Source organism: Python bivittatus, unplaced genomic scaffold, assembly GCF_059951505.1.
Source record: "Python bivittatus isolate LINGU-HERP-01145 unplaced genomic scaffold, Pbiv_v1 ctg000980_np1212, whole genome shotgun sequence".
NCBI lineage: Eukaryota > Metazoa > Chordata > Lepidosauria > Squamata > Pythonidae > Python > Python bivittatus.
In genome coordinates, this window is record NW_028277125.1 from 29,953,844 (window position 1) to 29,968,948 (window position 15,105).

General features: G+C 38.0%; 1 protein-coding gene across 1 annotated transcript in view; it reads right to left on the bottom strand.

Moving 5' to 3' along the window:
• NYAP2 (neuronal tyrosine-phosphorylated phosphoinositide-3-kinase adaptor 2) overlaps positions 1-15,105 on the bottom strand; it is a 121,809-nt gene that overhangs the window by 38,209 nt on the left and 68,495 nt on the right. Inside the window, exon 3 of the mRNA XM_007420459.2 lies at positions 4,670-5,767. Within this exon, the coding sequence (XP_007420521.1) occupies positions 4,670-5,767 (1,098 nt within the window). The remainder of the gene's footprint in view (positions 1-4,669; positions 5,768-15,105) is intronic.

Consider the following 15,105-nt stretch of genomic DNA (forward strand, 5'->3'; position numbering starts at 1 on the left):
TTTCATTTACAATGATTATTCCAGTGGAATCCCTAGATTACTTTGTGATGAATAATAATTGTAAATATTATTATTATTATTATTATTATTATTATTATTATTATTATTTAATTTCCCTGCAAGAGTACTTCTAGATTTTCAGCTGTTTAGGGTTTTTTTTTGTGGGGTGAGGGTGGGGACTCACATTTTATTCCTCAATCAGGGATGACTATTAGGTCTTCATATTTTCCAGGAACTTAGGTAGCGTCAACATTATTATTATGTCATCACTGGATACAATGTATATCTCTTACATAATGTATGCGTTCAGTGATGTAAATGGAAGATTGAAAGTGATTAGTTTCATTTATATATTAAGCTACTTTAGTTATCCACTAAAGATGACAAAATTAGCATAAGAAGGTATGTAAAATATTCATGCTAGAGTTTGATGAAGAAAACCTTGGTCCCTGGCTTGTGAGAGCCACTACATGAGTGCAAGGAATCAACAAAAGGATACTAGTTCAGTTCAAATGTTACCTAGGTTCCTGTGTTCAGATAATCAGGTTCACCCAAAAGAGCCCTGCAGGATGGTTCTTGATGGGGCATCTCATGTTTATCTCTGCTTGGGCAATATATTGATAATCTATACATATGGCTTATATTTATAACCCATAACCACACCATTTTAGAATCCAGCTTAACCAGTTACATTGCCAGATTCAGCATTGGCAGCCACTGTACTTCTGTATATCTTCTTTGGCCTACAACTGCCTTTCATCCATCAGTGTTCTTAGTAGTAGGTGGATTGGCTGAATCATTCCAGACTATGAGCAGAGTATATAAAATTGAGTCTTTGCCCATGCAGTTCCAAACTAGGTGGGTCAAATCCTTCCCCTGAGCCGTTAGGATTCTTTATTTGCTGTGAAAGAGGCATTTTCAAAACTTGTTTTACAGGAAATGTAAGCGTATAATGAAAAAAAAAAATGTCACTTTACCTTTTGAGTGGAGTTCCTTTCTGTCTTAAAAAAAAGTACGTATATATAGTCTGATGATTTTTTTCCCAAAATGAATGTAGGACAAAGGAAAGGGCCATGGCTGAATTAAATCTCTGCTTATGTGGGGAGTTGTCTATCTTTAAAAACTCATCATTTAAAAAAAAAAAATACTTTGGATATTGCCAAATTAAAACATATTTTATCAGCAAAGGGTTTGTGTTTTCCTATTAATAAAAGCTGTTTTCAGTAATATTTTCGGTCATACGTACTTCATCATTTCTTCACAGCTTCATTCTAAATTATTCCTAAATGTTGTGATATATTCCTTTTTCCCTCTCTCTTTTTTATACACACACACACACAAACACACAAAATGCTCTGTTATTATTCATGATTCTCAATCCAGATTTGATTGCATCCCACAAAATCACAAATCTGGTGTTGTTTTCTACTAATTATTGTACATTTTAATCTCAAAACACACACACACACACACACACACACAAATGAACTGTGACTATTTTTTTTATTTTTTTTGCAGGATGGACTGCAAGCTGCCAAGTTACTGTACAAAGATGAAATATTTTTCAGTGACTCACCCTCTTGGTTTGTGTCTCTCTTCTCATACACTTAAGTATAAAATCAGTAATTCCCATAGCACTATTCCTAAAAACATATTAATAGCCAGCATCCTTGCCCATCACATGGTTGAGTGGGTCTTGATTTGATGATAGGGAGAATAAATGATGGAATTAATCTATAACTAAGTAGAAAGTTTTATATTTTATATGCCAAAGCCCATGATTCAATTTCTGGCATCACCACTTAAAAAAAAAAAATTAGAAGTTGGTGGGACATAATAGACCTCTGTTTGATGGCATTCAAACAACAGGACTGGGGTAGAGCACCAACCAATCCCATATGGCATAGTAAGCCAACTTTCTATGTTTGTAGAGCTTCCCAGTACCAAGTGAATGGAATAAAATATTTACAGAGGTGTAAAGGACAGGAGTGAGAAGTTTAAAAGAGAGAAGGATGTGGCTTTATAATGTATGAGCCATCTAAAATTTGGCTGCTGGTTTACAAAGAACACCAAAAATGCACAGTTTGTTTAGCTCAGCATGTTTTCTGTGCTTTTTTTTTTTTAATTCTTCTGTCCAAAAGGCATATTTTATTGCTGGTTGCTATTTAAATTACAGAATTAGAAAATAAACTCTGAAAAAATATATTGCAGCTTTCCTGGCTTCAAGGTATCTCAAAGTCACTCATAAATGGTTTTATAGGATCTCCAGGGAAAAGTGTATCAGACATACTTACTTTGTAATACAATTAAAGACTTAGTGTTCAATTTCTATCCTCACTTTATTCATTTTCCCAAGAATCTGAATCAGAACTCTCTCTGACATGGAGAAGGTAATCAGAAACAATACAGTATAAAAGACTGAAGTGCTTTGTATGTTTGCTATGTTCCTTGTGTGTTCTTGCCTTCTACCTCAAATTAAACTTCCCCCCATCTAATCTGATTTTGAGGACAAAGACCTCCAAATCTAAAGAAGCAATTAAGTCTCAAGCAATTTAGGGATGCCAATCTCCTTATTTACTTGGTAAAAGTCATTTTAAAATGCAATGGCTTGTTTCCATGGTTTCATTAAAGGTGAAGCTTCAAATTATATTTTAACATTTTGAAACCAGAAGAAGAAAACAAGGAAAGATGACAGCTGAGTAATGGTAACTCAATACCTGCTTAGTATTGCAAAACAGACCTGGCAATCCTTCAAGAAAACCTCTGCTTATAAGTTAAGCTACATGATTGATTAAATGTGTAGGGCCCCGCTGCTTCCTCTGATTCGCTTTGGATGACAGTGTAAATCCACAGGAGCCGGGTTCTGATCAAGATAGCTTGCAGAGGTGATTCCCTCCCACCCCTTTGCTTTCAAAATCCCTGTCGATACTAGGTGAATCTTCTATATGTGTGTTTAAAAAACTTGGTTTAGATACATTTTCAAATATTTTATTTGTTCCTCATTTTTTTCCAGATCAAAACCCCTTTCTTGCACTTGGATTTCATGTGTGGACATGTATTTGTGGGATTCCCATTGATGGTGGCCACAATTTGTATTAAAGATTGTGTGTTTTGTAGATGAAACTACTCTACATTTCTTTGTAAATGATATATTATGTCAATATGCAAAACTCATGATTATGAACAGAGAAAACTCTTGAAGTAGATGATTTTTTTCAAAATGTTCACTGTTTGATAATATTTCACGTAAATGAACTTTTTTTCATTTTAAGGTGAAACAAATTATTTTATCAATTACTGAAATTCAGTGAGGCATTAAGGATAAACAAATCAATTTCTGCCAGTTTTTTACTGTCACAATCTATGTCCATTCTGGTTTTTTTAAATCAAATATGTATATTTGATTTATGTGTGTGTGTGTGTGTGTCTGTGTGTGTTGGAAAGACCATATACAGTAGATGCATCGCATTGTGAACATTTATCTTAAACAACAATTTTTGCCTAATAATGTATAAACATTTTTACAAGCAAAGTTTAATAGTACATCATGAATATTTTAAACCTATGAAACTACAAAGTAAATATATAAAATGTAAATGCCTTCTGCTCTTTTCACTTTTGGTCTATTGCAAATTCAGTTCAGGTTGTCTTTTTCTGTCAAAAGAGGGAGAGAGAGACAGAGAGAGGAGAGAGAGAGAGAGAGAGAGAGAGAACGCCTGAGGCAGCAGCAGACATGGGAGGAAGTTCAAGCAGATAAAGTGCCATAGCAAGACAAGACCCTGCATGGAATGTACCATCAACAGATAGCTGAGGTGGCTGACATTGGAAAATCCTACCAGTGGCTGGAAAGGGCTGGACTAAAAGACAGCACTGAGGCACTGATCATAGCAGCACAAAAACAGGCACTAAGCACCAGATCCATAGAAGCAGGGGTCTACCACACTAGACAGGGCCCAAGGTACTCACTGTGCAGAGTGGCCTTAGAGAAAGTCCAACACATAGTGGCAGGGCATAAAGATGTAGGCAGAAACAGCATACACTGAATTGCAGAACCAAATAGATGGCATTGTGTACAGGAACAGTGTATGGGCTAGACCCTCCCAAGTCTAGATGGGAGATTCCACAGAAGGTCATGGAGAATAACAGGGCTAAGATCCTGTGGGATTTCTAGATCCAGATGGACAGGCAGGTACTGGCCAATCAATCAGACATTGTGGTAGTAGACAAAGACCAGAAGATAGCAGTTGTGATAGATGTAGCGGTACCAAGTGACAGCAACATCAGGAAGAAGGAATATAAGAAGCTGGAGAAGTACCAGGGCCTGAAGGAGGAACTCCAGAGAATTGGAAAGTAAAGGCCAAAGCGGTCCCAGCGGTGGTAGAAGCACTTGGGGCTGTGACTCCTAAGCTGGGAAAGTGGCTCCAACAGATCCCAGGAACAACATCAGAGCTCTCTGTCCAGAAGAGTGCAGTGCTAGGAACAGCTAAGGTATTGTGTAGAACCCTCAAACTCCCAAGCCTCTGGTAGAGGATCTGATATTGAGGAAGAGACATACCACCCATAGGGGTGAGTGGGAATTTAAAAAAAATAAATCTAAATATGATACTAGTTTCACTGTTGGATGTTTGGAAAAACAACAACCTGGAAAAGAATCATTAGGAACACTTACTTTCTGCAGGCTCTTTAGATCTTCTTCCACTGGAAGATTTCCTCAGTAAACTTCGTCCTGAGGTAAAAAGGCTGGTTAATTCCTCTAGAGGACTAGTAGGTGTTCTAGAACGTGAAGTACTCTGTGATGATGACCCGTAGGTATTGACAGAGGCATTTACCATTTTCCCTCCTTCTTGCACTATGTTTCTGGCAGTAGAATGAGGCACTGATGGAGAACTTCTTGAAAGACTTCCTGAATGTACAGAATCATAAGGAGGAGGTCTTTTGAGACTTAAAGGGGTAAGTGACCGACCCATACTCACAGGAGAGGGAGAGGCAGAGTGGCTTTTGGAATAGCCATGGGGAGACTGTGTTCTGTATAGGGTAGAAGGATGAGGAGGTGAAGAGGAGTGCCCTGGAGTACTAGTTCCATGGGAAGCTGTCTGGTCTTTCTCTATTTTTTGATGACTTGGAGTATGAGGTGGCAGTGAGGATGGAGAGGCTCCAGTTTGCTGTTTGATATAACACACATTTTCTAATACGGGAAGCTTAGTGACTTCCAATGGTGTTAAAGGAGATTCATCAGAATTTGGGGAACATTGCACTGGTGCAGGTGGGAATACCAGGAGTGGTGGTCTATGAGAAAGCAAATTTGGAAATGGTGGGGGGATATCACAAACCACACCTTTTGGAGTGGATGGCACTGAAGACTTGGTGAAATCAAGGTCAGGCACTGTAGGAGTAGCACACTGAGAGGAACAGCTGTGATGGTCAAACTCACATGGACACTTTGAATCTTGGCCTCCATCCTCAAATATGGGATATTTCATTTCCTCATATACTGCCTCATTTTGATCTTCCTCATCTTTTTTGAAGTCCCTTAGTATATTTCCAACCATTTCAATATAAACTGGCTCTTCTTCCTCTGTATCCGGAGCAGGACTGCTGACCTGGGATAAAGAAGCATCTCTACTTAGCACAGACTTTATGGAGCCATGCTTTTTGATATATGTCTCATCAAAAGATGCACTTAGTTGAGTGTTTGGATTCCGCTTTGGCTTTGGGGGAGGAACCTTCTTTGTGTATTCATCACTGTGAGGCCTTGGCTTGGTGGATACTATAAGGCAAACAGAATACACATCAATCAGAAAATTAATGGAAACTTTCTGAACTTTCAAAATGCTTGTTGGAAAATGCCTATCCTGTTTTGACAACTGATCCTTTGCATAATTTCTCCAAAACTATATTGTGTAGCTGAAATGTATATTTAATAAAACATGGTTAAAAGAACTCACCAAGTTCACTGATTGCTTAAATGTGGCAATATTTACTCACAAAATGATACTGTCTGTTCAGACAATATGAACACAAGAATAGTCATATTGTATTATCTATAGATCTACCTAGTCTGGTATTCTGTTCTACATTGGACAAGCAGTGTAGAACATATACCCATGGAAAGCGTATATGCACTTAAGACCAACTCTGACTCATGCCAAATTTTCTTTTTTTCAGTTGCATCCTCCTTGCCACCCCAAATATAATGATTAAAGCTTCATATTAAGTACTGAAGAACCTAAAAGTTTACTTCTCCAATCCCAAAGACAGAAATGACAAGTTTTTATCTTGTTATCTGGATTATTCCATTTTGCTCTCAGTGAGGCATAGGGAACATCATGAGCATGTGCCTAAATTGCCTATTTTTTATGGAAATGAATGGAACTTGGATCTGTGGAATGACCTGTGCATGTAATTTTTCAGACATTTCCAAATCATTTCCACCCAGATCTGGTGATACAACCTAATCAGCTAAGTTGGCATCTAAATATACTTTACTATATACATATACAATTGAGCAACAAAAATATTATTCAGTTATGGTCAACTTTATGGCAGAACTTGAGATAAGGAGATAACATTTATGTACCTACACATTACACATTAATAGGCTATACCACTGTTTATACATTAGACACATGTGATGAATTAGTGGGAAATCAGAATAAATTTGAAAGTCAGTAGAAAGGTTAATTCAGAATCTAGAAGTCTAGTCATGCTGTATCAGGCATTGGTCTTTTTGTTACCTATAGAACATTGCATTTTCTCCTATGCAAAATGTATGAAAAAGAAAGATGACTTTCCTATGTGAGTCTAAAGTATGGTGAATTGATGTTCAACTATTGGAGTCAGCCAAGAATTATTTTGTGCCGAATCTAATCAGATAAGTAGATTGATGAGCAACTAGTATGTATTCAACACCTCCATGTCTGGACTTCATGAAATGGAAATTAGAGCAATCTTGATACATTTGACAGGTGCCTGAAACACACTTCCAGTTCCCAGAGTTTTCTATCATTATGCAATGAACAGCATGGCTTAATCAGTTAGCTTTCTTTAGATGTCACAATGCCTGCTTCTGAGAAAGGGGTTGTATGAAATGACCTTCAGGTCTTTCCAAGTCTGTATCTCTCCATTCACTGAAAAGGTCCTTCCTTTCTTTAACTCCCCTCAACTTGCCATTTAAGCATTATGTTAAATGCTTTACAGCCTGTTGAAGATAACATGGTTTGAAATGCACTGTGGTAGTACCTGGCATTTTCTCATCTGGTGTATGATGTCATTTCATGCCACGCACAGGAAATGCAATACAGTCAATAGCATAAAGGTCAGCTGATTGTACTCTTGTGCTTAATATGAAAGATAACTGAAGAGAAGAAAAGAAAAATGCCCTTTTTTCCTCTAGGAAGACTGGGATATAAATATAATATATTTTAAAAGATCTGTGATATCCTTTTGCTGTTATTTAAGCTGTATCTGAACATTAATATTAGGAAGAAAACAGGGAAAGCAAAAAGGGAAACAAGAGAGCATCTCATATATGGAGAAATGTGGTCACAAACTAATGAGAAGGTAAATTGGGGCATTGCTCCAAAAAGAAACTTAAAAGGGATGGATACCCTAAAAAGGGAGAGGAAGAAGGCACCTGATCATCTGGAATGAACTGGCCTGTTCGTCCCTGTTTTCTCCAGCACCCTTTCCTTCTCCACTTGGCCCTGCCTCAAAGAAGTTAAAGTACAATGGAAGATAAGAAATATTTTAGATACATTTCCTCATGCCCTACTCCCCTTTCTCCACCTTCCAACTTTCCCTTCTCTTAGATTAGGATGTTAAATTTATCAAGCTGGTAAACTTGATCATTTACCAAGTTTTAAATGTTAAATTTTATAATTTCTTATCTAGCTAAGTAAAGAAACAAAGAGGTCTGATTCTTCAGCTTCACACATATGGCTTATACAAAAAAATCTAAAAGGGTACAGCTTAAGGTTGTACCATGCCATGCCTGCGAGAAAAACTGAATGAAAAGAGGTATGCATTGTATCCTGTAGCCAAGAAATAGGGGTGTCTTTGTAAATATTCTGAGGCTGAATTTGATTGAGATGTCAAAATACATACAAGTTATTTTGGGATCATTCTTCCTGAAGAAATACCTATGGAATTTTAGTCCCAAAATTCAGCATTCCTTGAGTTGATTCTAATAGAGACGTGCTTGGAAGATGGAACTGGTTTGAGGGCTAAGGCTGGTAAACATGGAAAGTCCTGTAGAGTGTTCCTAAATTAGTTGGCATATCCCAATATGGGACCCACAAGGAGCTGTGGGTGTGAAAAAAAGTGTGCATTTCTGCACTCCCAAGTCCAAACAGGGCACAATAATATGATCAGTACACTGGTGATACACAGCTTTCCATCTTCATCCCAGGCCAAGCTGGAGGTATTATGGTATTCTTGCCCAAAGCTTGGACGTTGTCAAGGCTTGGATTGAATGAAATACGCTGAAGCTGAAACTCAGGAAGATTGAGTTGCTGTTTGTGTAGAAGGGTTCCCTGCCAGTTGTGATAATAATTCTAAATAGGGTGGCACTTCCACTGAAGTAGCAGGACTGTGGGGAAGGGGCCTTGGAGTTACAATTACTGCTAGATAGCTAGTGGAAGTTGTGGCCAAGGGTGCCTTAGCCCAGCTGGTGTGCCAGTTGCAGTACTACCTGCAGGCTCTGGCATGAATGACTCATCATCACTTGTTTGAATTATTGCAATGTGCTCTATGTGGCACTACCTTTGAAGGTCACCAGGAAACTGCAGTGGGTCCAGAATGCAGCAGCTCATGCCCTGGCCAATAAGAATTGCTGTAGTTATGAAACACCTACATCGAGGTCACTACATTGGTTTCCAGTTGGTTTCTGGATGTAATTCAAAGTGCTGGTTGTACGTATAAATGCCTACATGGCTTGGTGCCTAGATACCTGCAGCTTTGCTTTCTCATGTTGACCCATCTGACCCCCAATTCTACCCCAAGAACATTCACTACAACAAAATCTTCAGTTCTCCATTTTTGTGAAGTGGAGGGGATTGAGTCCCTCGGGCAATGTTTGTCAGTTGCACCCCCCACCCCATCCTTTTTCGTTTTTTGGTGCTTTCAACTCCACAAGTCCCAGCAATTTTCTTGGCAAGATTTTTTGGAAGTTGTTTGCCATGGCCTCCTTCCTAGGGCTGAGAGAGAGTGACTGGCCCAAGGTCACTCAGTTGGCTTTGTGCCTAAAGCAGGACTAGAACTCATAGCCTTCCAGTTTCTAGCCTGATGCCTTAACCACTACACCACAGTGCTCTGGCCACCCCACCCATACATTTGAATAATCTCTCTCAAGGTCAAGTTAGCAATCTTATGACCAGCATTCTGAAAATAGATAAAAATAGAACTGTTTTAAAAGACATTGGGGGACTGAGGAGTTGCTGCTCTATATTTGCTATTTCTGTTTTATTTATTATTCTTGTTTCAATATTTTATTTTCATTGCTATGGTATGCTCTTTATTCATTGTTGTGTATTTAAACTGTATAGCTTACACAGTATATAAATGAAACAAGCAGACAAAAGCCTACTGGAATCGTGCCCACAATAATCATGGTCAAAAACTATGAAATGTTAATGACAGAAGTAGGCAATGTTTCTGCACATTTCTGAAAACTTGTAGCATGGATAGTTCAAGTATGCATATGAGACTCTCTGCATGTTTGAATGCCTCTATGTAGGATATCTAGTTTCCTACTGGCAATGAAATAGAGATTTAGAAATCTCTTTGAGTGAGAAAAAGGTACAGTGTTGTATTAATACTTTGACATTTCACAGTCAAGGGCAAAATTCCTTCCATGCTGAGGACACAAACTCCCATGATTAACCCACCCTAGCCAATCACCATGCTTAATGATAGTCATGCTCCATGGTTTACTTTTTTTAGATATGGAAACCTATCCAAGAAGACTCCTGCCAAATGAGAACAAGAATCTGTTGAGTCAAGAATAAACATAAATCAATCAATATCTACTCTTGCACTAACATGTTTTGCAAAACACCACTTTTGAATGCTTTGTATTATCCTAATACATATTTTGTACATTCATATGCATACCATAAAGCCCAAATAAATGCTCCTTTCCCCCCAACTATACAAAAACAATACTGAGTTCATATTATTTTCTTGCAATATCTTTTTTTTTTAATTGTACACTTTGTATAATTCAGTATTAGATGAAGTAAAACCAGACTGCTGACTGGAAGCACTGATAATGAAGCTAAAGCTTCAATATTGCATTTGCAATAGAATGCAAAAACCCTGATGCTTGGAAAAATTGGAGGCAATTGAAAATGAGGCTGACAGAACACAAAGTGACACAGGCATCAGCTTACAAGAACACAAAGAAGCCCTTAATGCAGACCATCCTGATAAAACATTGTCCATCAGATTATGAAACGTTGGCGGTGACTGAACAATGAACAGCAATCCCATCCAGACTGGAACTGGGATTCTAGCTCAAAGAAGGGTAGCATTCAACCTTTGTCCTCCTCACCTTTAATCCAGATAGAATTTCCCACAAGTGTCTTTCTTTCCAAAAAGGTTTTTACTATGTACATTACTGAGTATGTCTGGAAGGGTTGGGGGAAGGGGAAATATGGATTGCAACTGTACTGAAGGTAAAGGATCACAGCTTGCTGCTTTCACACTAGGCCCCAATCTAGAAAAGGAGCACTTGCTTATGTGCCTACTTTTAAAAAGCCCCTACATATCTATGTATAAAGGTTAATATATAATTTGGGCCCGAATTTATTCAGAAAATTTCACATAAGGGCATAGGGAGTTATATTTCACAGGACTGCATTTCACAGGAAGTTGCAGTAGCACTGCTGAAATGAATGGAACTGGTACAGACTGATAGAGGTTTGCCATGAGAAGCATAGTAATAACTTGGATGCTATGAAACTATGTGCCCAGGGTCTGTTATTAGCAGGATACAGAATAGAGGAAAGAAAATGAATAGGTAAATACATCACAGCAGCAGATAAAAGGGTTCTTACCAGATGGCATGGAGCCTACAAGAACAATTGAAATGGGGACCTTCCAAATTCCTGGAAGTATAAAAATGTGAGGATGTGTGGGTGCAAAGCCACCCAGACTTTCAGGCTAGGGAAATATACAAGTACACCTGGGACAAGATGGCACAAAAACTGAGGGGTAAGGAACCAATTTAAGGACTCTGCTTGATGCAACCATGATTCAGCTAGAGAGAACAAGCCTGGAAGAAACACCTAGGAAAAAGAAAAGGAAGTGGTTAGCTTAATGAAACAACCTGAGGAAATAAAAAGGAGTCAAAGTTTTAAGGTAAGATAGGAGAATAAGGGAGTCAGACAATTTAATTTAAATTTAAATTTTTAAAATTTAGGTACCACCTCTCTCCAAGATGCCTCTGAGAGGTATACAATAAAACCAAACAATAGAAAATACAATATAATGTTTCTCAAAAAGGAATAAAAAAGGAATAAAGAACAAGAACTGATGCCAAGTCTGGCTAACAACCATGACAACCTCAAATAAACGTGACTAACCAATTTAAAATTACAAGAGGGAGATAAGAATGAAGCAAAGCATTCCTGTTGGATTGACAGAAAGATTACTCATGAGCAACAGTTAAAGGAAGAATGTACAAGGCTTTCTCCCTGCTTGGTGCCCTGTGGCATGCCTGCCTACAGCCTGAGGAAATTCTGTCCATGAAGGGAATGAACCCAATCTGTTATTTGGAGAGATGACTGAGGCCAAGACAGTGAGAGCACACCAGTATGTGATGGGTGGGGGCATGGATCATGACTGGAAGAACCAATGAGTAGCACACCTGGATTTGGGTTGAAGCCAGTGGGGAGATGCAAGAGGAATTGACCCAAGAACGAAGAGGAGAGAAGAAACAGACTTTTGCAAGACAACAAAGGTTGTTGAGTGTGTGACTATGTTTAGGGTTTAAAATGTAAAATGTACTGACTTTTTAAGAGCTGCATGGCTGTTGCTTGATGAGAGTGAGCTACATTCTCAAAAAAAAAAAAAAAAGACAACCAAAAAAACAAAAGGGGGGGCACTCATTCCCACTGAGTTCAACAGCTATTGTTGTAAAAAGTTATTCTTGTGTTTATTTATCTGTTTAAATCTGGTTGTGATTCTGTGTATCTGTATGATTATTTTTAGTGCAAGTAATCAAATAGAGCTGTTCTTATCCTTTGATTCTGAAAGGAAGAAAGTGCAGTTGAGTTTGTTCACAACACATGACTTGGGGCTTCAAGGGTGGGGGAAATGCCCCTTAGATGCCCCTGCTGGTGAGAGAATAGGCTGAGTTGCTTTGGATAGGAATTAGAAAAGAAACTAATGAGACCTGATGTTTGGGAGTTTCCCTTGGGGGTACAGTTTTATTGGACTCAGAACTAGCTGCTATGTGAATAAACAGAGTAACCCAAAGTCAGAATAATAAATGAAGCCATTTTTTTTCACCCTGGCAAACATACAAGCTCTCTTTCAACACCTAGGGGTTCAGGGTTGAAAAGAGCTTCAAGGCTCTCCAGCTGAGTAAGTAAACTGAACTATAAGGCATTTTTCAAACGAGATATTTTTGGAGTCCAAAGGAACAGCACATTTTTCAAACAAAAATATGACTTCTGTAGTTAAAATTAGATATTTTCTCTACTTATCTGCTTTAGGAAATCAGGGCCCTTTTTTCTTCCTCCTTATTGGATGAGTGGAAATATGAAATTACATTCTGGCATTTCTTTTCATGATTGCTGGCATATAAGGGGAAAGGACAATTAAAAGAAAAATAACAGGTTTGTCATTTTCCATTCTGCCTCAGCTATTTACCAGCTTTTGGAACCTCCACAGAAGTAATCTGCTGTGCAGAGCAACTCACGAACGAGAACAGCACACAGTGTAAGGGACAATTAAACACCTACTCTTAACCTGAACACCTTCTTCCTCTGTTTTCTTTAAAAGCCCAATCAAGTACTGGTAATAACCAGGAAAGGAGAGGGTTACAGTTTTCTTCATCTTCTACTGCCGTCTAACAGCTATCTGGAGTTTTGAAGCCAGATGTGGAAGCCTAGTAATTATGCATTGAAAAGCAGCTTCCAACAGGGCTTCTCTGCATAAGCGTTTTCACCAAGCATTCTGAGGTTAGCTGTTCCAATCTTAGTTTTAGACTGTTCTGAGAGTAGTATTCCTCCTTCCAATATGTTTAGGTCATGTGAAACTTGGTTCAGCCTTTCTTCTGTTAATTGATTGCTGCACTTAGATTTGCTTAATACAATATTTGGAATGTCTTCTTTTTTTACATTGTCCTGAGTGGTATTAATTTTAAAATAAGTAATGCATCTTTAAATATTAGTAAATAGATAAAAGAAGAACTATAATTTTCTTATCATAGAAAGAAAAAGAACCCTAAATTTGTTAAAAACAATAATTCTATGAGAAAGAGAGGGAGGGAGGGAGGGAGGGAGGGAGAGAGAGACTCACATTCACAGAATATGAACTCTGGCTGATCTCTGAATTCTACTCAGATAAATTGCTAATCATATGGAGTGTGAGAGGAAAATATTAAGAATGGGAAATCATCCTCTAACAATAAATATGAACTAACATTTAAAAATATATTAATGCTACAACTAAAATGCTTATATGTCAAAAGAAAATGGAAGACCTACATCAGCTATTCTAACTTAAGGAAAAACACCATATCGTTGTGAAACACAGCTAGAAATGCTGATGGAACACATGTGGTAAGAGAAAGAACAGGGAAGTATGGTAAAGTTAGCATCAAGACCGTTGTCTGTTTCCTGGGAGTTAAGATTGTGGGTTGTGGTTTTAAGGAATAAAAGTGGTCTGATGACAAAGGGTCAAGGCCACTTGGCCAAGCTGTCTTATGTGACAGCTTGATTGTGCTGGACCTCATTGCAATGGGAATCTAAGTAAGTACCGTGTGTTCTGTTTATTGAGTTATACTTGCTTATTGAACTAACATTTAATAAAAGCTTTAGAACTTTGAAGTGGTCTGTGTTCTGGACTGTCTGTCTTTTGGGTTTGAGGGGATTTTTCCCCTGACAGGACTCTGAACATGTAGGTTGTACTTTTATAAGTGTTCCTCATGATAACCATCCAGGAATGAAACTCATGTTACTGTTGACTATATACATAGGCTTTGCTATTTTCCCTGCTAGAGACACAAAGATGCAGTTGCTTTCCCACTAAGCTGAGAAATCTAGACTGACTGATCTTTTGTATTAAATGAGCAGTCTGTTTACACTGAACTGAATTACTTAACCTTTCTGACAATGAAAAATCTATCCACAATAAATTCTTGGGAAATTAGAAAATGACTGATTACTATCTCCAGTCACAGCCTTGCCTCTAAATTTCATACATTAGTGCTTGATTTTTCAACAGGACTGTGCGACTAATAGCCTTGGATAATCACAAAAATAACTAAAAATTCAAAAGGACTATCTGTCTATTGAAAGGGAACATTTTACAAGTTTTATTTGCCACAAAATTGTGACTTAAGTTAAATGTTGTATGGTTTCTTCACTGAAAAATAAAATATGTGAGGAAATTTTAGAATGCTTAGTCATTTTTTTTTAAAAGATTAGCCTATTATAAGTTTAACATACACCCATCTATGTACCTACATAGATGGAAGTTACACATAATTTCTGCCAAATTTCAGTGCTGAAATCTTAGAGGGTTTCTGAGGAGCCAAACGCAGTGCAACTTTGGAAGCTGCCCAAGAAAGTGTATACTTTTTTTTAGGCCCTGGAGATCTGCAGAAGCCCATTTTAAAGTGCAACACCATTATCATCATTAGGAAGTCATGCATGGGAGTATTCATAGAAATGTATTTCTCTATAGCCATATGCCTCCCTATCTATGTATCTATTTTATAGATTATGGGGCAAAATTCTAGAGCTAATCAGAAGCACTGCTAATATCCCTTTGAAGCTACTTTGTGAACCCATGTAATCCAAGATATCCTACCAGGGGAAGGGACAGTCAAAATTGTGACCATGACTGCACAATTGAAGCCCTACCCCATCCTGCATA